Below are 25,710 nucleotides of genomic sequence, written 5' to 3'. Positions count from 1 at the left end.
CTCCGTCGGGCGGGAAGGCACTCGCGCACGCGCGGTGCGGCCAACTAGAAACTTCTAGTTAAGAAGGTCCGTACCGAGGGCTCCGTCGGTGACGTCACCCATGCGTAAAGAATATACTGCCTGCTTGTCCTGGGATAATTCTCCTATTTTATTTTTTAGGCTTCTAGCGTTTGTATATAGACTCATCAAATTGTCATTCCCTTGTATCTACAGGGTGCTGAGAAGATGACAGGGAGGGAATATAGACTAAGCCAGAAGGATCAAACTTACAAAACTGTAGACCTGTAAAAGGCTATTATTCTATGGAGACTAGCTAAATAAAGTTTGCTCTTTTAAGATCTAAACTGTCTATAGAAGAGAATCTGCAATTTAGCTTTTCTCCCTAAACCTATTAAAGCTCAGAACAAAATAATGTATACTTATCCAGAGAGATGCTTTCTACTTTTCAACTCTCAGAAAAAGAATGTCCTCTTCCCTCTTTCTCTCCTCTCAGCCCCAATCTGGCCTGGTAAGAGGATGTGGTAAGAGCGGATAGCGTAGCTGGTTTTAAGAAAAGTTTGGACAAGTTCCTGGAGGAAAAGTCCATAGTCTGTTATTGAGAAAGGCATAGGGGAAGCCACTGCTTGCCCTGTATTGGTAGCATAGAACAGTGTTTTTCAACCTTTTTTGGGCAAAGGCACACTTGTTTCATGAAAAAAATCACGAGGCACACCACCATTAGAAAATGTTAAAAAATTTAACTCTGTGCCTATATTGACTATATATAAAGTAATTCTCTTGAATAGGAATCAAATAAACACAAAGAAAGTATTTTATAATTACTTTATTATGAAATATTAAGTAAACAGAATAGTGAAAAATTTTAAATACTTTATTCAGTGCGAAACCTGGGCCTGTTTGTCTGAACACAAAGCTGATATTCTGGCTGGAATCGAAGAAAGACACACACGTAGCTCTTCGTCAACAGCTCTCAGTCTCTCTCTGTATTTGGTTTTTATAGCATACAAAAATAGACAAATATACCCTCCATCCTTTTTATTAAACCACAAAGCACAGTTACTTACCGTAACAGGTGTTATCCAGGGACAGCAGGCAGATATTCTTGACTGATGGGTGACGGCACCGACGGAGCCCCGGTACGGACAATTTTAGAGTGATTGCACTCTAAGAACTTTTAGAAAGTTCTAGCTCGGCCGCACCGCGCACGCGCGAGTGCCTTCCCGCCCGACAGAGGCGCGCGGTCCCTCAGTTAGTATAAGCCAGCTAAGAAGCCAACCCGGGGAGGTGGGTGGGACGCAAGAATATCTGCCTGCTGTCCCTGGATAACACCTGTTACAGTAAGTAACTGTGCTTTATCCCAGGACAAGCAGGCAGCATATTCTTGACTGATGGGTGACCTCCAAGCTAACAAAAAGAGGGATGGAGGGAAGGTTGGCCATTAGGAAAACAAATTTTGCAAAACAGATTGGCCGAAGTGTCCATCCCGTCTGGAGAAAGCATCCAGACAATAATGAGATGTGAAAGTGTGAACTGAGGACCAAGTAGCAGCCTTGCAGATTTCCTCAATAGGAGTGGAACGGAGGAAAGCTACAGAAGCTGCCATTGCTCTGACTCTATGGGCCGTGACAGAACCTTCCAGTGTCAGTCCGGTCTGAGCATAACAGAATGAAATGCACGCTGCCAGCCAATTAGACAACGTACGTTTAGAAACGGGACGTCCCAATTTATTTGGATCAAAGGACAGAAAAAGTTGAGGGACTGATCTGTGGGGTTTCGTACGCTCTAGATAGTAAGCCAGAGCCCTTTTACAATCCAAAGTATGTAAAGCTTGTTCTCCAGAATGAGAATGAGGTTTTGGAAAGAAAACAGGTAGAACAATGGATTGGTTGAGATGGAATTCAGAAACAACCTTAGGGAGAAACTTTGGATGTGTACGCAAAACCACCTTGTCATGGTGAAAAACCGTAAAAGGTGGATCTGCGACCAGTGCATGAAGCTCACTGACCCTCCTGGCAGAGGTAAGAGCAATAAGGAAAAGTACTTTCCAAGTGAGAAACTTGAAAGGAGAGGTAGCCAAAGGTTCAAATGGAGGCTTCATTAAGGCGGAAAGAACCACATTGAGATCCCAGATAACAGGAGGGGCTTTAAGAGGTGGTTTCACATTGAAAAGCCCCCGCATGAACCTGGATACCAGGGGATGAGCTGAGAGAAGTTTTCCATGGACTGGCTCATGAAAAGCTGCAATGGCACTGAGGTGGACTCTGATGGAAGAGGACTTAAGGCCAGAGTCAGACAAAGAAAGCAAATAATCCAACAATGTCTCCACTGCCAGAGAAGTTGGATCAAGATGATGAAGAAGACACCAGGAGGAAAATCTCGTCCACTTCTGATGGTAACATTGCAGAGTGGTTGGTTTCCTGGAGGCATTCAGAATGGAACGAACAGGCTGAGATAAAAGAGTATCATGAGATGTCAGCCCGAGAGATACCAAGCTGTCAGGTGCAGAGACTGGAGGTTGGGATGAAGAAGGGTTTCCTGCTGTTGCGTAAGCAGAGAAGGAAACAGAGGAAGAAGAAAAGGTTCCCTGGAACTGAGTTGAAGTAGAAGGGAGAACCAATGTTGCCTGGGCCACCTCGGAGCAATCAGAATCATGGTGGCTCGTTCCCTCTTGAGCTTGAATAAGGTTCTCAACATTAGAGGCAGCGGAGGGAAGGCGTACAGGAACAGATTCGACCAGTCTAGGAGAAAAGCATCTGCTGCCAGACGGTGAGGAGAGTAAAGTCTGGAGCAGAAGAGGGGCAGCTGGTGATTGTGAGGAGCTGCAAAGAGGTCTATCTGAGGAGTGCCCCATTGAGTGAAGATAGACTGCAGAGTTACAGGATCGAGTGTCCACTCGTGAGGTTGGAGAATTCTGCTGAGTTTGTCCGCTAAAGAATTCTGTGCTCCTTGAATGTAGATAGCTTTCAGGAAGAGATGGTGATCTATGGCCCAATTCCAGATCTTTTGGGCTTCTTGGCATAAAAGGCGAGAGCCTGTCCCACCCTGTTTGTTGATGTAGTACATCGCAACCTGATTGTCTGTGCACAACAGAAGGACCTGAGGAAAGAGAAGATGTTGGAAGGCCTTGAGGGCATAAAACATCGCTCTGAGTTCCAGGAAATTGATTTGATGTTTCTTTTCCTGGGCTGTCCAAAGACCTTGAGTCTGGAACTCGTTCAAGTGCGCTCCCCATGCATACAGAGAGGCGTCGGTGGTGATGACTAGTTGGTGAGGAGGCTGATGGAACAGAAGACCTCTGGATAGATTTGAGGATACCAACCACCATTGAAGAGACTGCCGAAGAGATGATGTCACAGATATGTGTCGTGAGCAAGGATCCGTCGCTTGGGACCACTGAGTAGCAAGGGTCCATTGAGGAGTGCGCAGGTGAAGACGTGCGAGGGGTGTGACATGAACTGTAGATGCCATGTGGCCCAAGAGTACCATCATTTGCCTGGCTGAGATGGAAGGCAGTGAAAGTACCTGCTGACATAGAGACTGAAGGGTCTGAAGACGATTGGATGGTAGGAAAGCTCTCATGAGGAGTGTATCCAGGATCGCTCCAATGAATTGAAGTCTTTGAGTAGGGATGAGATGAGATTTGGGTAGATTGATCTCGAACCCTAGAATTCGTAGAAACTGGATGGTTTGGTTGGTGGCCAGGAGAACTGTTTGAGCGGATGTGGCTTTGATCAACCAGTCGTCCAGGTAAGGAAATACATGAAGGTGGTGAGAGCGTAAAAATGCCGCTACCACAATGAGACACTTGGTGAATACCCTTGGAGATGAGGCTAGACCGAAGGGCAGCACCTTGTATTGGTAATGACAATGATTGATCATGAATCGGAGATATGGTCTTGAGGTTACGTTGATCGGTATGTGAGTGTAAGCCTCTTTGAGATCGAGGGAGCATAGCCAGTCGTTTTGATTTAGAAGAGGATAAAGGATGGCTAAAGAAAGCATTTTGAATTTTTCTTTTACCAGATGTTTGTTGAGATCGCGAAGATCTAAAATTGGTCTGAGATCTCCTGTTTTTTTGGGGACTAGAAAATAACGGGAGTAGAATCCCTGCCCTCTTTGATCTAGAGGAACTTCTTCTATAGCGTTCAGAAGGAGTAGGGATTGGACTTCCTGAATAAGGAGGGCAGATTGAGTACTGTGTAAAGCAGACTCTTTTGGCAGGCTTTGAGGTGGAAGAGTCTGAAAGTTGAGAGAGTAGCCGTGGCGGATGATGTTGAGGACCCATTGGTCCGAAGTGATTAGTTCCCACCGGCTGAGGAACAGAGAAAGTCGACCTCCTATAGGCTGAGGCAGGAGAGCAGGAATAGGGATACTGGCTATACTGTGGAGAATGAAGTCAAAAGGGCTGTGACTTCTGCTGAGGAGGTTGTTTCACAGATTGTTGCTGCTGCTGCTGTCTGGGAGGCTGACGTTGTTGTTGCCTCTGACGCCTGGGTTGCTGAGCAGTGGCAGGTAATGGACGAGCTGTGAAGCGGCGTTGATAGGCCGACTGCTGTCTATATGGTTTTGGCGGAGGAGGCTTCTTTTTATTTTTAAGCAGGGTATCCCAGCGCGTCTCATGAGCAGAGAGCTTTTGTGTGGTTGAGTCCATGGAATCCCCAAAGAGCTCATCCCCTAGGCACGGGGCGTTGGCTAACCGATCTTGATGGTTAACATCAAGCTCGGATACCCGAAGCCAGGCCAAACGGCGCATAGCCACCGACATTGCTGTCGCTCTGGATGTAAGTTCAAAGGTGTCATATATGGATCTAACCATAAACTTACGTAGTTGGAAAAGAGACGACAAGCAGGTATGAAAAGGTTGATGTTTTCGTGAAGGAAGATACTTTTCGAAAGAAGCCATGGTGGTAAGGAGATGCTTTAAATAAAAAGAGAAATGAAAAGCATAATTACTAGCCCTATTTGCTAACATAGCATTTTGGTAGAGCCTCTTACCAAATTTATCCATGGCCCTTCCTTCTCTGCCAGGAGGGACAGATGCATATACACTGGCTCCTGAAGTCTTTTTAAGGGTGGATTCGACAAATAAGGATTCGTGTGGAAGTTGAGGTTTGTCGAATCCAGGAATGGGAATTACTTTATATAGAGAATCCAGCTTACGTGGGGCCCCTGGGACAGTTAAAGGAGTCTCTAAATTCTTATAGAAAGTTTCCCTCAAGATGTCATGAAGGGGAAGTTTCAAAAATTCCTTTGGAGGCTGGTCAAAATCAAGGGCATCCAAAAAAGCTTTAGACTTTTTGGATTCAGCCTCCAAAGGAATGGACAAGGATTCACACATCTCTTTCAAAAAACAGGAGAAAGAGGAAGTGACCTGTTTGGAGGATGGGTCAGGGACAGCCGAATCCTCCTCCTCTGAGGAACATTCGCCTTCAGAAAGAAAGGGTTCCTCTGAGTCTCCCCACAGATCAGGGTCTCTGACATGGGAAGAATGGTCCCGAGACTCAGGTGTCGACGTTTGTAAGTGTCGGGTCTTGCGCACCGACTTACCCGACCTCATCGATACCGAGTCAGGAGATGTTATCGGTCGCACCGGTGCCGAAGTCTGTACCGATTGATGGTGAGCTCTCGGCTCCGGTGCAAGGACTGGCATCGATACCGATGAGGTTAGGTGATGCGGCACCGAAACAGTGGAAGCAGGTAACACGGGTTCCACAATCGGTATCGATACGGGTTGTTCCACAACCGGTACCGATAGCTCGGTGCGGACCGGCACCGGAAGGTTCGGTGTCATGATAGCAGGAAGGAGCCGTTCTAATTGCTCCTTAAGCTGCGCCTGAAGGATGGCCGTAATGCGGTCATCAAGGGATGGCACCGGTACCGCTTTTTTCTTCTGCGGTACCTGCGGTGCCGCTCGACGCCCCGGAGATGAGGAGCCCGATGTCGAGGGACTCACCTCTATAGGGGCGGAGCGCTTCCGCTGGCGTCTTACAGGCGGCAGGATTGGACTCACTGCACTCGAGGCCGGAAGACGTTCCAGCGGGGAAGGCTTCTTAGCCGGCTTACCTGACTGTTGAGACGCCGGTGTGGAATCACGCGGCGTCGAAGACGAGGGTGCCGACTGAATCGGTGCCGAAGCCGGAGTCGAAGGAACGGGGTCGGACATCTCGGCACCGAACAGTAATCGCTGCTGTATTTGGCGATTCTTTAATGTCCGTTTTTTTAGAGTAGCACAGCGGGTGCAAGTAGAGGCCTGATGCTCAGGACCCAAACACTGTAAGCACCAGTTGTGTGGGTCCGTGAGAGATATAGGCCTAGCACACCGCTGGCACTTTTTAAAACCCGGTTGAGGGGGCATGAACGGAAAAACGGCTTCCGCCAAATCGAAGGCCGAGGCTTCGATGGTGGCAGAAGGCCCCGCCGGGGAAAATCAAATTAAGAAAAAGAAAAGAAATTTTTTTTTTTTTTTTTTTTTACAAAAAAGAAAAAAGAAACCAAATAAGGCCAATTAGCCAAAAGTTTACGCGAGCGGGAAGGCAATAGAAAAAAAGTTTCAACAGCCGTTGAAAAAAAAACGCGTCTTCTTAGCTCCGCGGAAACTAAGAAACTGAGGGACCGCGCGCCTCTGTCGGGCGGGAAGGCACTCGCGCGTGCGCGGTGCGGCCGAGCTAGAACTTTCTAAAAGTTCTTAGAGTGCAATCACTCTAAAATTGTCCGTACCGGGGCTCCGTCGGTGCCGTCACCCATCAGTCAAGAATATGCTGCCTGCTTCTCCTGGGATAATAGCAATTTTTAGCGCAGGGAGCTGCGCTGAATGCCCAGCGCTGCTCTTGACGCTCATAGGCTCCCTGCGCTAAAAACCACTATTGCGGTTTAGTAAAAGGTGACCATATTGTAAAATATAGACAGCAGATATAAATTCAGAACTGTGCATAGTAAGTGAAGGGAAGTTTTCATCTCTGGGAATTTACCCAGTTAACTATTAAGTTATTTGGGCAAATTCCTTTGAAAACTGTGGTAATACTGCCTCCACTTTGCTAAATTTAAAATAAAATCATTTTTCCTACCTTGTCTGGTGATTTCTGGTTGCACTTTCTTCTTCTGACTGTGCATCCAATCTTTCTTCCCTTCTATCAGTCTGTATGCTTTCTCTCCTCCACACCTCATTCCCTCCCCCAACTTTTTCTTCCTCTCTTCATGCCCCCTTTCTTTTTTTCTGTTTCTCTTCTTTCCTTCTGTCTCCCTGCCTGCCCCCTTTCTTTCTTTCTCCCTGCCGTTCCCCAAGCCACTGCCACTGCCGCTGCCATCGGGGAACAGGACCCACCAATGGATAACAGGCCCCAAAGCCGACGCCGACGCATGCTCTCCCTGACGTCAATTCTGCAATCGGAGAGGAAGTTCCGCCCAGCCAGGCAGCGATTGGCTGGCCCGAACTTCCTCTCCGACTGCAGAATTGACGTCGGGGAGAAGAAGACTTATCGGCTCGATAGATTAGATCGCCAAGACAAAGTGAGTCCTGGGTGATCGACTCACTTTGCCTTGGCGAGCTACTGGCGCCCCTGCCTCGGGCCCCCTGTCAGCTCCGGGCCCCTGAATGCAGGACTGGTAGTACTGCCCTGATGGCGGCCCTGCGGCACACCAGGCAACATCTCGCGGCACACTAGTGTGCCGCGGAACAGCGGTTGAAAAACACTGGCATAGAATATTGCTACACCTTGGGTTTTGGCCAGGTACTACTGACCTGGATTGGCCATCATGAGAATGGGCTACTGGGCTTGATGGACCATTGGTCTGGCCTAGTATGGCTATTCTTATGTTCTTATGATATAGGGGTAAAAAGGCCTGAGAAGTCCTTTAGTATTAGTCAACTCTAAGTGTTTTGAAGCAGATGAAGGCTTTTAATAAAAAGTCGGGAAATCCAAGATGGCCAAGGCGGCAGCATTTTGGTGCTACAAAACAGCACGAAGGGATCTACAGTACAATAAAGTGCCAAAAATTCAAAAAAACAGGATTATAGTGGAAGGGAACCCTCTAGTAAGGCCCAGGGATTCACAAAAATTCCTAAATCAAACTTACCCAGGTTTAAGAAAGGATTGGACAATTTCCTACTGGAAAAGGGGATAGAGGGGTATAGATAGAGGATTGCTGCACAGGTCCTGGACCTGTTAGGCCACCGCGTGAGCGGACTGCTGGGCACGATGGACCTCGGGTCTGACCCAGCAGAGGCATTTCTTATGTTCTTATGTCTCCCATAAACAGTAAAGGGCTGTACTCATGGGGCAAACAGAATGCTAGGAATGATTAAGAAGGAGATCACCAACAGATCGGAGAAGGTTATCATGCCGATGTACCGGGCCATGGTATGCCCCCACCTGGAATACTGCGTCCAGCACTGGTCGCTGTACATGAAGAAGGACATAGTACTACTCGAAAGAGTCCAGAGAAGAGTGACTAAAATGGTTAAGGGGCTGGAGGAGTTGCCGAACAGTGAGAGATTGGAGAAATTGGGCCTCTTCTCCCTTGAAAAGAGACAGAGGGGATATGATCGAAACATTCACGATAATGAAGGGAATAGACTTAGTAGATAAAGACAGGTTGTTCACCCTCTCCAAGGTAGAGAGAACGAGAAGTCACTCTCTAAAGTTAAAAGGGGATAGATTCCGTACAAACGTAAGGAAGTAGTTCTTCACCCAGAGAGTGGTAGAAATATGGAACACTCTTCCGGAGGCTATTATAGGGGATAACACCCTCCAGAGATTCAAGACAAAGTTAGACAAGTTACTGCTGAAACAGAACATACGCAAGTAGGCTAGACTCACTTAGGGCACTGGTCTTTGACCTAAGGGCCGCTGCGGAAGCGGACTGCTGGGCATGATGGACCACTGGTCTGACCCAGCAGTGGCAATTCTTATGTTCTTATGTGCTACACCTGCATCAGCTTTCACTCTGGCTGGTTCAGAGAGAAGCTCTCTGCATCAGACAAAACCAGGGAACTGCTCCAGGGACTTGTCTTTTTAGGCTGCTTTTACAAAGGCTCTGCCAGCTTGTACCTGGTACCCCACTGGACACCCACAATTCTTCGGATAGAAAGGGGAGGGGGGTTGAATGCATCTGGCTCCCGTAAAGTCTCCCGGACCAGCTATGCTCCCAAGAGCTGAACACGGAGCACATGCCAGTGTTGGAGTTTGCTGGTCAGGCAGGTGCCCTATGACAAGGGTGGCCAACCCAGCAACACAACTCTGAATAGAGAGTCTGCAGCTTCTTCCAGCCAGAGCTGTCCGAGGAATACTGGGAACATCTGTAGCGTCAAAAACCTCCACAACCTGGATGAAAAACCCAAAAATAAAGTTTCAGAAGCAGAGCAGATAAAAAGGCATGTTCTCATCTCACTTGCAGAAGAGAAAAATGAAGGAGATTGGGTAGTGCCTTGCAACACAGAGGTGGAGCTGAAAAAGTAGATGATGTCTTCTGTAGTCCCTCGCATGGAAAGATACATAGGACTCATGTGCTTTTGCAATGGAAAGGAAATTTGTTTACTCTCAAAAGAGAAACCACTAATTTGAGGAGGCTCTGCATTGTCTCCTTTATTATTAAACATCTTCTTAAGTCCCCTTATAGCATTGATCCAGGAGCATGGTCTAAATGTCTACTGTTATATAGATGGTATTTTGCTATTGGCTAAAATATCACCCACTTCTTTGGACTTATCAGAACTCCAACAGGATTAACTAGAATATCCAAGTGGATAGAAACTCATAAATTAGTTTCTAGCTGCTTGGTTCACAGGCACAAACGAATGTCCTACATTAGGCCTCTTCAATTGGTTCCCCGTTTTAAATGCATAAGGAATTATTCTCGACATTGCTCTCACATTTAAGAATCAGGGAAATGCAGTTATCAAGAAAGGATTTTACATTTTGAGACAGTTACGCTCAATAAGAAATTCTTTAAACAGAAGGCCTTACAAAGCTTGCAAAACTCAGGTATTAGGTTACCGGGACATGCCAAGAAATTTGATCATGTTACTCCTTTACACAAACAGCATCATTGGCTTCCTATGCCCTTTAGAAACAAATTTTAAATTACTCTGTTTAGCTCACAAGGCTCTTTGGGATCAGGAGCAGAATATTTAAGATCCCTTCAAGACTTTCGATTAGCATTGTCTCACTTCAAAATAGCTCATTGAAATGAGCTACAAAAAAATTCCATTTTGTTGAGGAAGGTCTTACAGGACTGAACAAGTGTGTTAAATATGATTTAGGCATACTGGTTTTGTTTTAGGTTGATTGCATTTACTTATGTCTTGTTTTTTACGTAAATCTCATAAGAACGTGTGGCTTAGACTTTCCTGTTCAATTACCAGAGTTCAACCAACTAAACCTAATGTTTTTATTGTAAACTGCCCTGATCCGATGAGGCTGGGTAGTATATCAAGCTTTTGAAATAAACATCTCCTGTATTACAGCCCTGCAAAGCTACCAACAGTGCAAACCTGATTTTTTGTCTTCAGTTTCCTTCTTATCCTCTTCGATTCTGGCTTTCTTGATTCCCTTCTTGTGATCTGCCACATTGCGTCTTCCTCCTTCACCCTCATCCTCTGAGTCTGAAAATTCTTCATCACAAGCTATTCTCTTGTCTGAGGCACGAACTAGGATGAGAAAAGGTCTGGGAAATTATACATCATATTGCTAAAAGTATTTTATATGATGTACAAAACAGCAACAATCTAACATAACATAAATTTTATTTGGATACCGCAATACACTGTGAAGTTCAATGTGGTTAACAGGGGTTAAATAGAAGGATAGTGCATAAGAGGAGAGGGTACAATGACCGTAACATAGGAGTGTAAATAACAAAGGATGGTGGGTTTTGGGTACAGGTGATATTAATTCACTTTCCTTGGTCTAGGTGGCATCAGTCACGTTCAGGCGCCGGTTAGAGAATCGTGGCTACCACCACCTAATGACAAAGGAATGCTGGTAATATAGGCCAGGGTTATTCAAGGCCTATATTTCATAGTAGAATTGCACCTAGCGGCGGCTCTGCTCTTAAATACACCTACTTAGGCATGAAGCATCACTAAGAGCCGTTAGGTGCCTGGGAAGCATCTAGATTTTATTGTTTTTTAAATCGGCTTTTAATGGCATGATCAATTATTGCGTCGCTTAAGTCAGTGGTTCCCAACCCTGTCCTGGAGGACTACCAGGCCAATCGGGTTTTCAAGCTAGCCCTAATAAATATGCATGAGAGAGATTTGCATATAATGGAAGTGACAGGCATGCAAATCTGCTCCATGCATATTCATTAGGGCTATCCTGAAAACCCGATTGGCCTGGTGGTCCACCAGGACAGGCTTAAGTTATAGAACATAGAAACATGATGGCAGATAAAGACCAAATGGCCCATCTAGTCTGCCCATTCACAGTAATCATTACCTGCGGATGAATTATAATAGTTTTGTGTTTTGTTTTGTGGGGGGGAATGAAAAGCACACTTCTTGAGCATGTGTATTAAATGTGCATCTTATGCACGCTTGTTGAAAACTGACACTTGCATCTTCCTTCCCTTGTTGCTTTACGGCAGGAAAACCCTGCAAAGCATGCACTGCTTTTCCCGGCACACATGCACATTTAAGCCTCTTTTCGTGGTGTGTTCTGTGCATGTGCCGATTGTTATCACCAGCGAACCTCATTTGCTTGTGCATTTTTTGAGAATGACTCGTCTTTTTTAAATCATTACAATAATGGCCGCAACAGGGGCTCATTGGATTTTACTGAGATATTAGAAAATTTTTCCCTGTGTTCCTCTACTCTAACTTAAATCAGGCTCAACCTTTCATCCACAAAATTAGCAAATCGGAGCTTCTCTGGTAGGAACTGTGTTCTCTCATGTGGGTTGACAGATTTGAAGATAATCCAGCTGACCCTCTGTTTAGAGAAAACATCTGGATTATAATCAGAATCCCAGTTTTCAAAAAGCTTAAAAAATACTCAAGGAGTAGTCTGGGTTTCTGCAACTGACAGATGTTTTCCAATTATTTTTAAAAAATGCTAAAATAAGTACTGTGGTCTGGACTGGTCACTGTTAAGATGCAGGAAACTGGGCTAGATGGACCACTGGTCTGATGCAGTATGGCTGTTCTTAATGTACGAGAATTACTGTACTTGTAGAATTATTTTCATTATAACAATTACTTATACTTTTGAGATTCTGAAACTATTTGTTATACTTGCCATGTTATACTTGGCTTGTAGAGTACATATTTGAGCTCATTTTGTATAAAGTTACAGTAAAGAACTTTATTGCACACGCAGCTTGTCAAAACTAAAGAAGATACCGAGTGCAGCACTTGCGAGTGTAATCTCTCTTTATAATAATAATAATAATAATTTTATTCTTATATACCGCCATGCCCATCGAGTTCTAGGCGGTTCACAACAATTACATAAGGATCCACATTGACATGCCGATTTACAAACAATATGTTGGATTTACAACATCTTCAGCCGAACATGGCTGGGGAAGCGGAAGTGGGAAGGAGAGAAAGGAAAGCGGTCAGTGGAGGGGGGGGAATGGCCGAACAGGCCGAATTACCACAGTTTATTGGGTTTACAACAACTTTAGCCGAACTTGGCTGATAAAGAAGGAAGCGGGTAGGGGAGCAGGAGACAGCGATCAATAAGGGTGGAACGAGTGGCCTGTTAATTCCAGAAAGGGGGCGTTACGGGGTTTGTTTGTTGAATAGATAAGTTTTGAGTGTTTTTCTGAAGTCGAGGTAAGAGGGAGCCTCGAGAATCATTTGGGCGATCCATGGGAGCAATCCATACGCAAGGAGTCATGTTAATACCTTCACTGCTACGAACAAGCTCTCTTAGCTTGGGGGACAAATACAATTCAGAAAGCAGATCATTCTTACTGGAAATGCGTTTATCGGGATCTTCACCATCCTCATCCCCACTGTCCTCTTGCACTGCGTCCTCAGGGATAGTCTGCATCTGTACACCAGGTGCATGTGGTAACATCCGCAAATTCTCAAACAACCGCTGCCTGCAAAGGTCAATGCAAGTAATAATTAAATCATTTCATTCTTTATCCCTCAAATTCAACTATCACTCAGTAGCACCTTCAACATCCTTGGAGACTGTCCTGGAGTTGCTGCAGAGCATGGCATTTTTAAGAAGGTCACTATGCAAACACAATAAATCCATGGAGGAAGTAAGTCCTTTATGATATCCAACCCCTACTAATCACTTCATAGGTACACTTAGGGGGATCCAAGCAGAAAAGTGCGTTAGGCTTTGTGCACTGTTCAGCTCAGCTTTAACAGAACTCTGATCACAAAATAAAAAAGTGGGTTTTTTCTGCACACAGAAACATGATTGGCATATAAAGGTCAAACGGCCCAACCAGTCTGCCCATCCACAGTAACCATTATCTCTTCCTCTCTCTAAGAGATCCCACATGCTTATCCCAGGCTTTCTTCAATTCAGACAGTCTCTTGTCTCCACCACCCTTTCATTTCCTTAGATTTGCTCCTAAGCCTATCACCTCTTAACTTCATCCTATGCCCTCTCATTCCACAGCTTCCTTTCAATTGAAAGAGACAACTCATGCGCATTTATACCACGTAGGTATTGAAACTTCTCTCAAGAACACTATCGTAGTGACAATTAAACCAACAATTCAAAAAATGTCACTCACCAGCAGTGGGTTACCACAATAAGATCTAACATTAAGATATAAAGCAGGTGGCAAAAAAGCCTCAAAATCTTATATCATGCAGCAATCTTTGATGATTTTCAGCTGGCGTTCTTATTGTCATTAGCAAAACACTCACATCCGTAAGACAATGTTGAAAGATCTAAAGAGGGAACAACCCACTACTATGCACAGTAATAATTTTTTTAAGTTTTCAAAATGTTTTAATACTTTTTAATAGTTTAAACAAGCACTCATTTCACCAACATTCATTCGGTTTTTTCAGGGATTCTAAATCAGCTTCAGACTGCAAAGTGTTAGATCTTTCAACATTGTCTTATGGATGTGAGTTTTTTTGCTAATGACAATAAGAAAGCCAGCTGAAAATCATCAAAGATTGCTGCATGCTATAAGATTTTGAGGCTTTTTTGCCACCTGTTTTATATCTTAATGTTAGATCTTATTGTGGTAACCCACTGCTGGTGAGTGACATTTTTTGAATTTTTGATTTAAACTTCTCTATTATATCTCCCCTCTCCCGCCTTTCCTCCAAAGTATACAGATTAAGATCTTTAAGTCTGTCCCCATACGACTTATAATGAAGACCACACACCATTTGAATAGCCTTCCTCTGGACCGACTCCATCCTTTTTATATCTTTCTGAAGATGTGGTCTCCAGAATTGTATACAATATTCTAAATGAGGTCTAAGCAAAGTCTTATACAGGAGCATCAATACCTCCTTTTTCCTCTTGGCCATACCTCTCCCTATGCACCCTAACATCCTTCCAGCTTTCGTTAACCTTGTGAAAATCATTGTGTAGACATCAATACATTTAAATCCATGCAAATTAAGATATTAGTTTTTCAGTGCAGATGCAGGGAAATACATAAAAGACCAAGAAGCTGAACTCAACACTGGACTTAATGCAAGGTCGGAGAGGAATGAAAGAAACTCCTTTTTCTAAAATCAGCCTAAGTGGGCATTTCAAGTTTGTTTCTTCTTTTCACTGTGAGAATATAGATCTACAACTTTTTCTGGGTTCCATAAAAGCATGGAATTAAAAGAAGGGAAAGTAAACTAAGGGGGAAGTGCTCTGCTCATGCTGGAGTGCTGTTCTGTGCATTGTCATAGGCCCCCTTAGGGCGATGATTCATTGGGTAACCTATGGCAGAATTTAATAACTTATTGGGTCAATTTGGGCCTCATAGGAACAGGCAGGAAAAAGGCACATGAGCATGAAATCACACACCACCAGTATTTCAGTTCTCAGTTCTTGTCCCTTTATTATCCTCAAGGAAAAACATGAAAAACAAGGCTTATGGCTCCCAAACCAAATATATACTATTCAACAGAAAAAGAGCTTCAGATTCAGCTCAGCAGGGAACAAAAACAAATCAACTACAAAACTTCCCCAGTTCAAACTCCAACTCTCTCAGGAACAGTTCCCTCGGAAACTTTTAAGGCAGTTCTAGGCTTCAGCGAGCCTGCAATTAATATAAGAACATAAGAAATGCCGCTACTGGGTCAGACCAGTGGTCCATCATGCCCAGCAGTCTGCTCCCACGGTGGCCCCTAGGTAAAAGACCAGTGCCCTAACTGAGACTAGCCCTACCTGCATACGTTCCGGTTCAGCAGGAACTTGTCCAACTTTGTCTTGAATCCCTGGAGGGTGTTTTCACCTATAACAACCTCCAGAAGAGCGTTTCAGTTTTCTACCACTCTCTGGGTGAAGAAGAACTTCCTTACGTTCGTACGGAATCTATCCCCTTTCAATTTTAGAGAGTGCCCTCTCGTTCTCCTTACCTTGCAGAGGGTGAACAACCTGTCCTTATCTACTAAGTCTGTTCCCTTCAGTACCTTGAACGTTTCGATCATGTCCCCTCTCAATCTCCTCTGTTCGAGGGAGAAAAGGCCCAGTTTCTCTAATCTTTCACTGTACGGCAACTCCTCCAGCCCCTTAACCATCTTAGTCGCTCTTCTCTGGACCATTTCGAGTAGTACCGTGTCCTTCTTCATGTACGGCGACCAGTGCTGGACGCAGTACACCAGGAGAGGGCGCACCATGGCCCGGTACAGCAGCATAATAACCTTCTCCGATCTGTTTGTGATCCCCTTCTTTATCATTCCTAGCATTCTGTTCGCCTTTTTCGCCACCACCGCACATTGCGCGGACGGCTTCATCGACTTGTTGATCATAACTTCCAAGTCTCTTTCCTCAGAGGTCTCTCCAAGTACTTCCCAGGACATCCTGTATTTATGCAAGAGATTTTTGTTACCTACATGCATCACTTTACACTTATCCACGTTGAACTTCATCTGCCATGTTGATGCCCATTCCTCGAGCCTGATTATGTCCTGTTGCAGAACTTCGCAATCCCCGTATCTTCACTACTCTGAATAACTTCGTATCGCCGCAAATTTAATCACCTCACTTGTTGTACCAATGTCCAGATCGTTTATAAAGATATTAAAGAGCACGGGTCCAAGCACCGAGCCCTGTGGCACCCCACTGGTGACGCTCTTCCAGTCCGAGTATAGTCCATTTATCCCCACTCTCTCTTTCCTATGCTCCAGCCAGTTTTTAATCCACGAGAATATTTCACCCTCGATTCTGTGGCTCGCAAGTTTCCAAAGTAGTAGTTCATGCGGAACCTTGTCAAACGCCTTCTGGAAATCCAGATATACAATGTCGACCGGGTTGCCCTTGTCTATCTGTCTGTTTACTCCCTCAAAGAAGAGCAGCAAGTTCGTCAAACACGATCTGCCTTTGCTAAAACTGTGCTGACTGGTCCTCATCAGCCTGTGTCCGTCAAGGTGAGCAATGATGCGGTCCTTTATCAGTGACTCTAGCATCTTTCCTGGTACCGAAGTCAGACTCACTGGTCTGTAGTTTTCTGGATTTCCCCTCGAACCTTTCATGAAGATCGGCATAACATTCACCACCTTCCAGTCTTCTGGAATCTTACCCGATTTGATCGACAGATTGGCTATTAGTTGAAGCAGTTTAGCTATAGTCCCTTTCAGTTCCTTGATGACCCTCAGATGGATGCCATCCAGTCCCGGGGATTTATCGCTCTTAAGCTTATCAATATGCCTACACACCTCCTCTAGACTGACTGTCAATCCTGTCAGCTTTCAGTCTTCGTTTCCAGCATACAGCCTGATAGGTTCCGGTATGCTATGTAGATCTTCTTCGGTAAATACAGACGCAAAAAAATGTGTTCAGTTTGTCGGCGATTGCTTTGTCCTCCTTTAGCGCTCCCTTCATTCCATAGTCATCCAATGGTCCCACTGCTTCGTGGGTCGTTTTCCCTTAATATATAGAAAGAACGGCTTGAAGTTCTTCGCCTCCTTGGCTATTTTTTCTCGTAGTCTCTTTTGGCCCCTTTTACCGCCTTATGGCACCTGCATTGATGTTGTTTGTCCTTGTTCCAGTTTCTGTCCGTTTTTGAACTTTTCCATTCTTAAACAAAGCTTTCTTGTCTCTGATCGCTTTCTTCACCTCTACAGTGAGCCACACTGGTTCTTTGTTCTTTTTCCTCTTTGATCCCTTATTGATGCGCGGTATATATAGATTTTGCGCCTCAGTGACCGTGTCCTTAAAAAGGGACCAAGCTTGCTCTAGCGTTTTTACAGTGCTTATCCTCTTCTTAATCTTCTTTCCTACCATGAGTCTCATCCCTTCGTAATTCCCTTTTCAGAAGTTCAGTGCTGTGGCTGTCATTTTGGACTGATGTTTCTCCCCTGCATTCAGATCGAAGCGGATCATATTGTGATCGCTGTTTCTAAGCATCCCTTCTACTTCTACATCTTACGCCGGTCCTCACAGGCCATTTAGAATTAAGTCCAGAATTGCATTTCCTCTAGTATTTTCCTTGACAAGTTGTTACAGGAAGCAATCGCCTACAGTATCCAAGAACTTGGTCTCCCTAACGCAGCCAGAGGTGCCTAGGTTCCAGTCTATTCCCGGATAGTTGAAGTCACCCATGATAACTGCGTTGCCTCCCTTGAGGGTGAGGGGAGCTGTGCAGAAATAAAAGAATACTTAAAGAAGCTGAAAATTGCTAAGGAAAAGGAGATAAACTGTAAAAAATAAAAAAGGTCCTGTGTACCATCCAAGAAAGCAGCAAAAACTCTGAAAAGATGACGCTGAGGTGAGCTTACAAATACAACTGCTTTACTAGGTGGAAAAACAAAAGACTGTTGGCTCGCACACTCACATTTGACGGTAAGGCACCCACAAATGCATGGTGTGATGCTGCTTAAGGCTTGAAGAGACTTCCTAAACATAGGGTAGCATCCGTGTTGGGCTCTTTCGGATGATACCACGCATATATGTTCCGCTTATCATCAGAGAAAATATAATATTGCATAAAATTTTAATTAGGAGTTGCAAAGCAGCAAAGAGATTCTGAACTGTGTGATGTTTTTAAATTTTTTAATATAAATTCTATGCTAAATAGCATGTAGAATACTTTCATGAAAACCACTTTCAAACTCAATATCATTTGCATTATATTTGGTGAGGTACACTTGGCTTGTAGCACATAAATTAAATTAATTTACAAAAGGCTGCACAGTAGAAAAGTTTTGTGCACTTCATATACTGCTTGTTCTTGGAGACGTCATTAAGACAGTCTGGCATAACTGCTTTATGCAAGAATGAACATAAGAACATAAGAATTGCCACTGCTGGATCAGACCGGTGGTCCATCGTGCCCAGCAGTCCGCTCACGCGGCAGCCCTCTGGTCAAAGACCAGTGCCCTAACTGAGACTAGCTCTACCTGCGTACGTTCCGATTCAGCATAAACTTGTCTAACTTTGTCTTGAATCCCTGGAGGTTTTTTTTCCCTATGACAGACTCCGGAAGAGCGTTCCAATTTTCTACCACTCTCTGGGTGAAAAAGAACTTCCTTACGTTTGTACGGAATCTATCCCCTTTCAATTTTAGAGAATGCCCTCCCTACCTTGGAGAGGGTGAACAACCTGTCCTTATCTACCAGGTCTATTCCCTTCAGTACCTTGAATGTTTCGATCATGTCCCCTCGCAATCTCCTCTGTGGTCCTCCGCTGAGGTCATAGATTATAAAACAGGTGACCGTGCTCCATACAAATATAGTATGTTTAACTTGTTATAGTGAATAACATGGCTTTGCATAAGCCTGGAAAGGGGAGGGGAGGGGCAGGGTGAATATTGGCTCAAAAATTTAGGTGAAGGTAGATTTCTTTTTTGGGTGATAAATTTTGGCTTGCAAATCATCACCTTGCACCAATGCAACCAGTACAACACTCACTTGATTTTTTCCATATACTCAGGGGTGTTCTGGTTTGTCATGTTGGAAGGACTGATATGAAGTTTGAAGTCTGGTCCAAAATATTCAAAGTAGTCATTATAGGGCAGTTCTACAAAACAAGAGTTAGATAAATCATTCCTGCATAACAAACCATATAAAAAAATGCTTTTTCAGGTAACAAAAGATGCTCAATTACACCTCTCTATTTAATTTAATTAACTAGTTCCCCCCACATAAAAAAAACAAAACTAATGAAGCACAACAAACTACAGTACTATGAAATAGTCCAAACATTAGTACGGCAAAAAACAAAACTACACAATTTCAACAAAGTAGAAAACCAATTAAATGATGAGTCTACATACACTAATAGGATAATTAGGACAGACAAAACAGTGCTTTCATGTTCTCTAAAAATAAAATAGGAGATGCTGTGAATGACGACAGTGGCCCCCTTCTTGAAATGGACCATTCCATACAGTGCTTGTGCTTTCGCTTTCACTTTACTTGAAGATGGAATGCAAAGAAAAGCCTTGACAGTTGGTCTGTGGAGCTGAAGTTCAGGAGGGCTCAGAGCAGCAGGCAGATAACCAGGGAAACTCGAGTTCAAATCCCAGGTCCCTCTCTATTTTTTTCTTAAATACAGACACAGGACCTATTTACTGGCTCATGGTAACCCTAGTTGTGCATTATTTTACTGCAGAACAATTTACCCCCCCCCCCTCTTATTTAGCAGCCTGACTCCTAGCAATACCACCATGAGACTACCCTACAGGCCTTTTAAAGAAGGAACTGCCAAGGCAGGAGTCCTCAGAGTTTGCATCTTCCCCTACTACCCACCAGGTATACCTTTACAGCTGTATAAGAACAGCTATACTGGGTCATAAGAACATAATAGCCTTTCTGGGTCAAACCAATGGTCCATCAAGCCCAGTAACCAAATCTCATGGTGGCTAATCCAGGTCACTAGTACCTGGCAAAAACCCAAGGAGTAGCAACATTCCATGCTACCGATCCAGGGCAAGCAGTGGCTTCCCCATGTCTTTCTCAATAACAGACTATCTCTGTAAACTTAAGATTTAGCCAAGCATTTTTTTGTTGCTAACATCTTTTGCAGTTCAAACTCAATTGTTCTCAATGCAGCAACAGCAAACCAACCAACCATAATTTACAAGTTGGGGAGCAGTTTATAGAGTTTAAAATATAGTGTAGAAATGATCAGGTCAAGTTTTGTTGAAAGTTCTGTATTTTTATTAAACATTTATAAAACATAGCAACATATCCAGATGATATATGGCAACTTAAGTACTTGATTAACAGGGACGACTGTTTTCATAGCAAGTGGAAGTCAAATAAGCTACTGAAAAGCACAGTTACTTACCGTAAAAGTTGTTATCCAGGGACAGCAGGCAGATATTCTCAACAGTGGATGACGTCACCGACAGAGCCTCGCAGCGGACAGCCTCGCAAGCAGACTTGCTTGAAGATCTTTGTAAGAGCTTGAGTGCTGCACTGCGCATGCGCAAGTGCCTTCCCACCCGAGTTAGGGTGCGTGTTTCCTGTGAGGTACCTCAGTTCAGATAGCTAGCTAAGAAGCCAACCAGGGGAGGTGGGAGGGACGCAAGAATATCTGCCTGCTGTCCCTGGATAACAACTGTTATGGTAAGTAACTGTGCTTTATCCCAGGACAAGCAGGCAGCATATTCTCAACAGTGGGTGACCTCCAAGCTAAGCATAGAAACATAGAAATAGACGGCAGAAAAGGGCCACGACCCTTCTAGTCTGCCCACCCCAATGACCCTCCCCTTTGACCTTTCTCTGTGAATAGATCCCACGTGTCTATCCCATTTGGCCTTAAAATCAGGCACACTGCTGGCCTCAATAACCTGAAGTGGAAGATTATTCCAGCGATCAACCACCCTTTCAGTGAAAAAGAATTTCCTGGTGTCCCCATGCAGTTTCCCGCCCCTGATTTTCCACGGATGCCCCCTTGTTGCCGCGGGACCCTTGAAAAAGAAGATATCTTCTTCCACCTCGATGCGGCCCGTGAGATACTTGAATGTCTCGATCATGTCACCCCTCTCTCTGCGTTCCTCGAGTGAGTACAGCTGCAACTTATCCAGCCGTTCCTCGTACGGGAGATCCTTGAGTCCCAAGACCATCCGGGTGGCCATTCTCTGGACCGACTCCAGTCTCAGCACATCCTTACGGTAATGCGGCCTCCAGAATTGCACACAGTATTCCAGGTGGGGCCTCACCATGGATCTTTACAATGGCATAATGACTTCAGGCTTACGGCTGACAAAACTCCTGCGTATGCAACCTATGATTTGCCTTGCCTTGGATGAGCTTGCTCCACTTGACTGGCAGTCTTCATATTCTCACTGATGATCACCCCTAAGTCTCGTTCTGCTTCAGTTCTTGTTAGGATCTCGCCATTAAGGGTGTAAGTCTTGCATGGATTTTGGCTGCCCAGGTGCATGACTTTGCATTTTTTGGCATTGAAGCTGAGTTGCCAGGACCTAGACCAGCGCTCCAGAAGGAGTAGGTCGTGCATCATGTTGTTGGACATTGAATTTATGTCTGTTGTGCTTTTGCCCACTACATTGCTTAGTTTGGCTTCATTGGCAAATAATGCTATTTTACCTCGCAGCCCTTCTGCCAAGTCTCTTATAAAGATGTTGAATAGGATCGGGCCCAGGACCGAGCCCTGCGGCACTCCACTGATTACCTCCGTCATTTCGGAGGGGGTGTTGTTCACCACTACCCTCTGAAGCCTACCTCCAAGCCAGTTCCCAACCCATTTCGTCAATGTGTCGCCCAATCCTATAGAACTCATCTTGCTCAGCAACCTGCGGTGTGGTACGCTATCGAATGCTTTACTGAAGTCCAGGTATACGATGTCCAGGGACTCCCCAACATCCAGCTTCCTCGTCACCCAGTCAAAGAAGCTGATCAGGTTGGATTGGCAGGATCTCCCCTTAGTAAATCCATGTTGATGGGGATCCCGTAGTTTCTCCTCGTTCAGGATCATATCCAATTGGCGTTTGATTAGAGGTTCCATTAGTTTGCACACTATTGATGTGAGACTCACCGGTCTGTAGTTTGCTGTCTCCATCTTGGAGCCTTTCTTGTGGAGTGGAATGACGTTAGCCATCTTCCAGTCCAACGGGACTAACATGCACACTTTCCAGAGCGTACACAGCGCTGTACACTGTAACATACAAGAAATGGGCCATGCTCAGATTCCGCGGAGAGAAAGTCTATCCAAACTCTTATCCTGATCCATAAAAGGATCTGCCAACAGAAGAAGAAGATGAGAGTCCACCCATTGAAGCAGAACAACTTCACCTGCCAATGAGTACAACACTTACTGCCCAAGCAGTAGAGAAATACCCCCATCCTAATATTGACCAAAAGGACCCTCAGCGGCAATCCGGAAGAATGATCTGAAGCTCCAGAAAGGTAGCCTGACCCTGCTCAAGAGCAGAAGAATGAATAAGTACTGAGTCGCCTCTGAAGACCAGACTCCAGGAACTGAGGATGGAAGCCACGGAGCCCCCCAACCCGACAGCCCGGGATGGTCGGTGGTCATGAGATAGTCCAGCAAAGACCGAGGCATGCCTTGAAAAGAGAAATCGCGCGGAGCCACCAAATCATACAGAGTGATGCAGGAGGATCATACCAAATAATTGGTGCCCTGAGATACCGGGAACCACCGGAACAAAAGCGACTGCTGTAGCGTAAGAAGGGGAAAGCAGCCGAAGTCCCCAGTGGAGTCAGCAATATGGATCCCAGAAACTGTACAGAATCCCATACTCTTGGTCATGGTAAGCGAAGAAGAATACCAATCTGAGTCCGAGACCCCACGCCCAAGTCTCCGGAAAGAAACACATGTCTCTCCTATATGAATAAAAACATCACCCCGATATACCTATAAATAGTACAGGAGAAAAGAGTGCTGTGCAAATTCAAAGATGCACGTGTAAAGAACTGAGGAAAAGATATCACCCTTTTCATGTCAGTCAAATGGCCCGACTGGAAGTCGTCCGAATCAAGCAGGCAGTCAAGAAGAAATTAGATGAATCGCCTGGTAGCGCCAAAACGGTACCACCGCCCACATCACCTAAAACGTTCGTGAAGCCTTGGGTAGGCAAAATGGCATGTGCCAAAACCGAAAGCACCGCTCCAAGAGAGGCAGGCAAACCAAGTGCCGATTCGGAGTCCATAGAGAAAATGTAAATATACTCCCAGGTTGTCTGCAGAAATGTGTAACCCCGAGAAACTAATTCAGCAGAATGGGATCCAGCCTGCCCAATGCCCCCTATCTCGGGCACCATGCGGTAAGTGGAACAACATCCCTTAGTTCCCGAAGAACTACAAGAACCGTCCTGAGGACCAGTAACACTGAAAAGGGAAACACAAAACATAGAGACTCCAAGAACGAACTGGAAAACCTGAGGAGAATGCAAAGATGCAAGCATCCTGAAAAATCTTCACAGCCCTCTGACCTGACATTATAGTGTCTTCTCCCTCATGAGAAAGCCTGAAGAGTCATTGGAAGAAGTCAAGATCCCCTCAGAATGAAGTGCAGAAGGTCAGGGAATGGCAGAATAAGACTGTAGGATCTGCAAGAAGATTCTCCTAGGAAAAATCAAGGTTCACAATGTAAAGAGGAATATACTGGAACCATGAAAACAGTACTAACCCCATGCAACATGAGCGAAATACGTATGTCCTTTAAAGTGAATACGTACTAGACTCAATCAAGATGCTGCATCTACCGCCCCGTGGAAAACAACAGCCTCCTTACAGGTATCAGACAAAGCTCACATCGTTAATGAGAGCTTCAGGGATGAGGCTAACAGCCACATAGTGCATGATCCTCCATGGGTTTGATAGAATAGGTAACTGGCTCCTGGTTAAAAGGAGCTGTACAGCCTTTTCTGTCTGGTTGGGGGGCCCGTCTAGCATGTGCCATGAGAAAATGGTGACAGGAGAAACCAGCGTGATAAGCATGGAAATCTGAAGTCCAGGCCCCCTCAGAAATAGAGAAAGAGAGTCCTGGCCGCAGGAATATGCACAGTGTCATTATGCCCATAGAGACAGCCCGAACTTGGAAACTGCTTGTACTACCTTTAGGCATAAATATCCTGTGCCACTACTAGACACATGCAGCTCAGCACAGAGGCCCAAACAAGGACAGTTACCAATAGACAAAGGCTCAATCTGCAGGGACCCCAAGAGAGACAATGAGATACCTGTGTGAAATACAGGGCACTATCTTACTGCTGATCTCACTGTGCCGTGAGTTGCCATATGTCGCCCCAGTCTGGAGACAAACCGAGACTGGGTGACCTAGCACAGGTCAGAGTCTCTCTGGTAAACCCCTTGAATGCTAACCCCAGAGTCCGATTAAACAAGCAGCTTCCTTCAAGGGAGTACAGCAGAAACACAGACATAGACATATAAAGCTGCCCAAGCTTGTCCCAAAGCTGGTGAAACACATACAACTTGTCTGAACCGGAAAGGAGAGAAGCCCCGGCATACCCTGACCAAAGTCAGCTGGAAACAAACTACCGGAACGCTGCAGCTCTCCCGCCATCGCCGGAGACCCGTGCGCACGCCTGATTCTCGCTGACATGTGGCCGCTGCATCAACGCTCCTAGAAACATAGTCGGATTCGAGCCCCGCAAAATTTACCCTGCCGCGGCTTGCATAGAAAGAAAATCAGACTCGGGGAATAACCAGAAGAACGGCCCACAGCGCCGGAAAAAACATATCCCATCTCATGCGCGCTGCTATAAACCGGCACCTGCACAATCAGCTGCACATGGCCGTGACAAACACTGATGAAAGAGAGCCTCAGAATAAACAGGACTACTGCTGCACTGAAACCCAACAAAGAGAACAAGTACGAGCATGAAATCGCATCGCTACTGCTGCGCTGTAACCAACAAGGAAACAAAGTGCGTGCATGCAAAGGGCGGGAAGTCCCGGCTCCCTCCATGGATTTCTAGTCATAAAACTTAACCTCAATAAAATATCCATACCTTAAATGTATGGTGACCGAACCCACAGTACTAAGACTCCCAAACAGAACCTGAAGTTCAAACAACTGTAAAAGCCAGACATACTCACAGCTTGTTGTTAGGGCCGGTTGAGAGGGTCCAGAGGAGAGCAACTAGGATGATAAAGGGAATGGAGAACCTTTCATATGCCGAAAGGTTGGACAAACTGGGGCTCTTTACCCTGGAAAAGCGGAGACTGAGAGGAGACATGATACAGACATATAAAATCATGAAAGGCATAGAGAGGGTGGATAGGGACAGATTCTTCAGACTAGCGGGGACAACAAAAACAAGAGGTCACTCAGAAAAACTGAGAGGGGACAGATTCAAAACGAATGCAAGGAAGTTTTTCTTCACTCAGAGGGTGGTGGACACCTGGAACACGCTTCCAAAGGAGGTAATAGGACAGAGTACAATACTGGGTTTCAAAAAGGGACTGGATGACTTCCTGAAAGAGAAGGGGATTACAGGGTATAGATAGAAGGTTACACTACAGGACAAAAGCGAAAAGCATATGTGAGTTTTAGGGTAGGAGCACTATCAGGTCCTGGACCTGAGGGGCCGCCGTGTGAGCGGACTGCCGGGCACGATGGACCTCCGGTCTGACCCGACAGAGGCAAGTCTTATGTTCTTATGTTCTTA

At 45.1% G+C, this 25,710-nt stretch overlaps 1 protein-coding gene across 3 annotated transcripts in view; it reads right to left on the bottom strand.

Moving 5' to 3' along the window:
- HDAC2 (histone deacetylase 2) overlaps positions 1–25,710 on the bottom strand; it is a 345,065-nt gene that overhangs the window by 49,374 nt on the left and 269,981 nt on the right. For all 3 annotated transcript variants that reach the window (XM_033936641.1, XM_033936642.1, XM_033936643.1), the window contains 3 exons: positions 18,998–19,106; positions 12,917–13,047; positions 10,490–10,645 (listed from right to left, as the gene is read on the bottom strand). In XM_033936641.1, the coding sequence (XP_033792532.1) occupies positions 10,490–10,645; positions 12,917–13,047; positions 18,998–19,106 (396 nt within the window). The remainder of the gene's footprint in view (positions 1–10,489; positions 10,646–12,916; positions 13,048–18,997; positions 19,107–25,710) is intronic.

The sequence above is a fragment of the Geotrypetes seraphini genome, chromosome 3 (assembly GCF_902459505.1).
Source record: "Geotrypetes seraphini chromosome 3, aGeoSer1.1, whole genome shotgun sequence".
NCBI classification, from domain to species: domain Eukaryota; kingdom Metazoa; phylum Chordata; class Amphibia; order Gymnophiona; family Dermophiidae; genus Geotrypetes; species Geotrypetes seraphini.
Note: the sequence above shows the minus strand (reverse complement) of the source record. Positions and strands in the feature narration are given on the sequence as shown.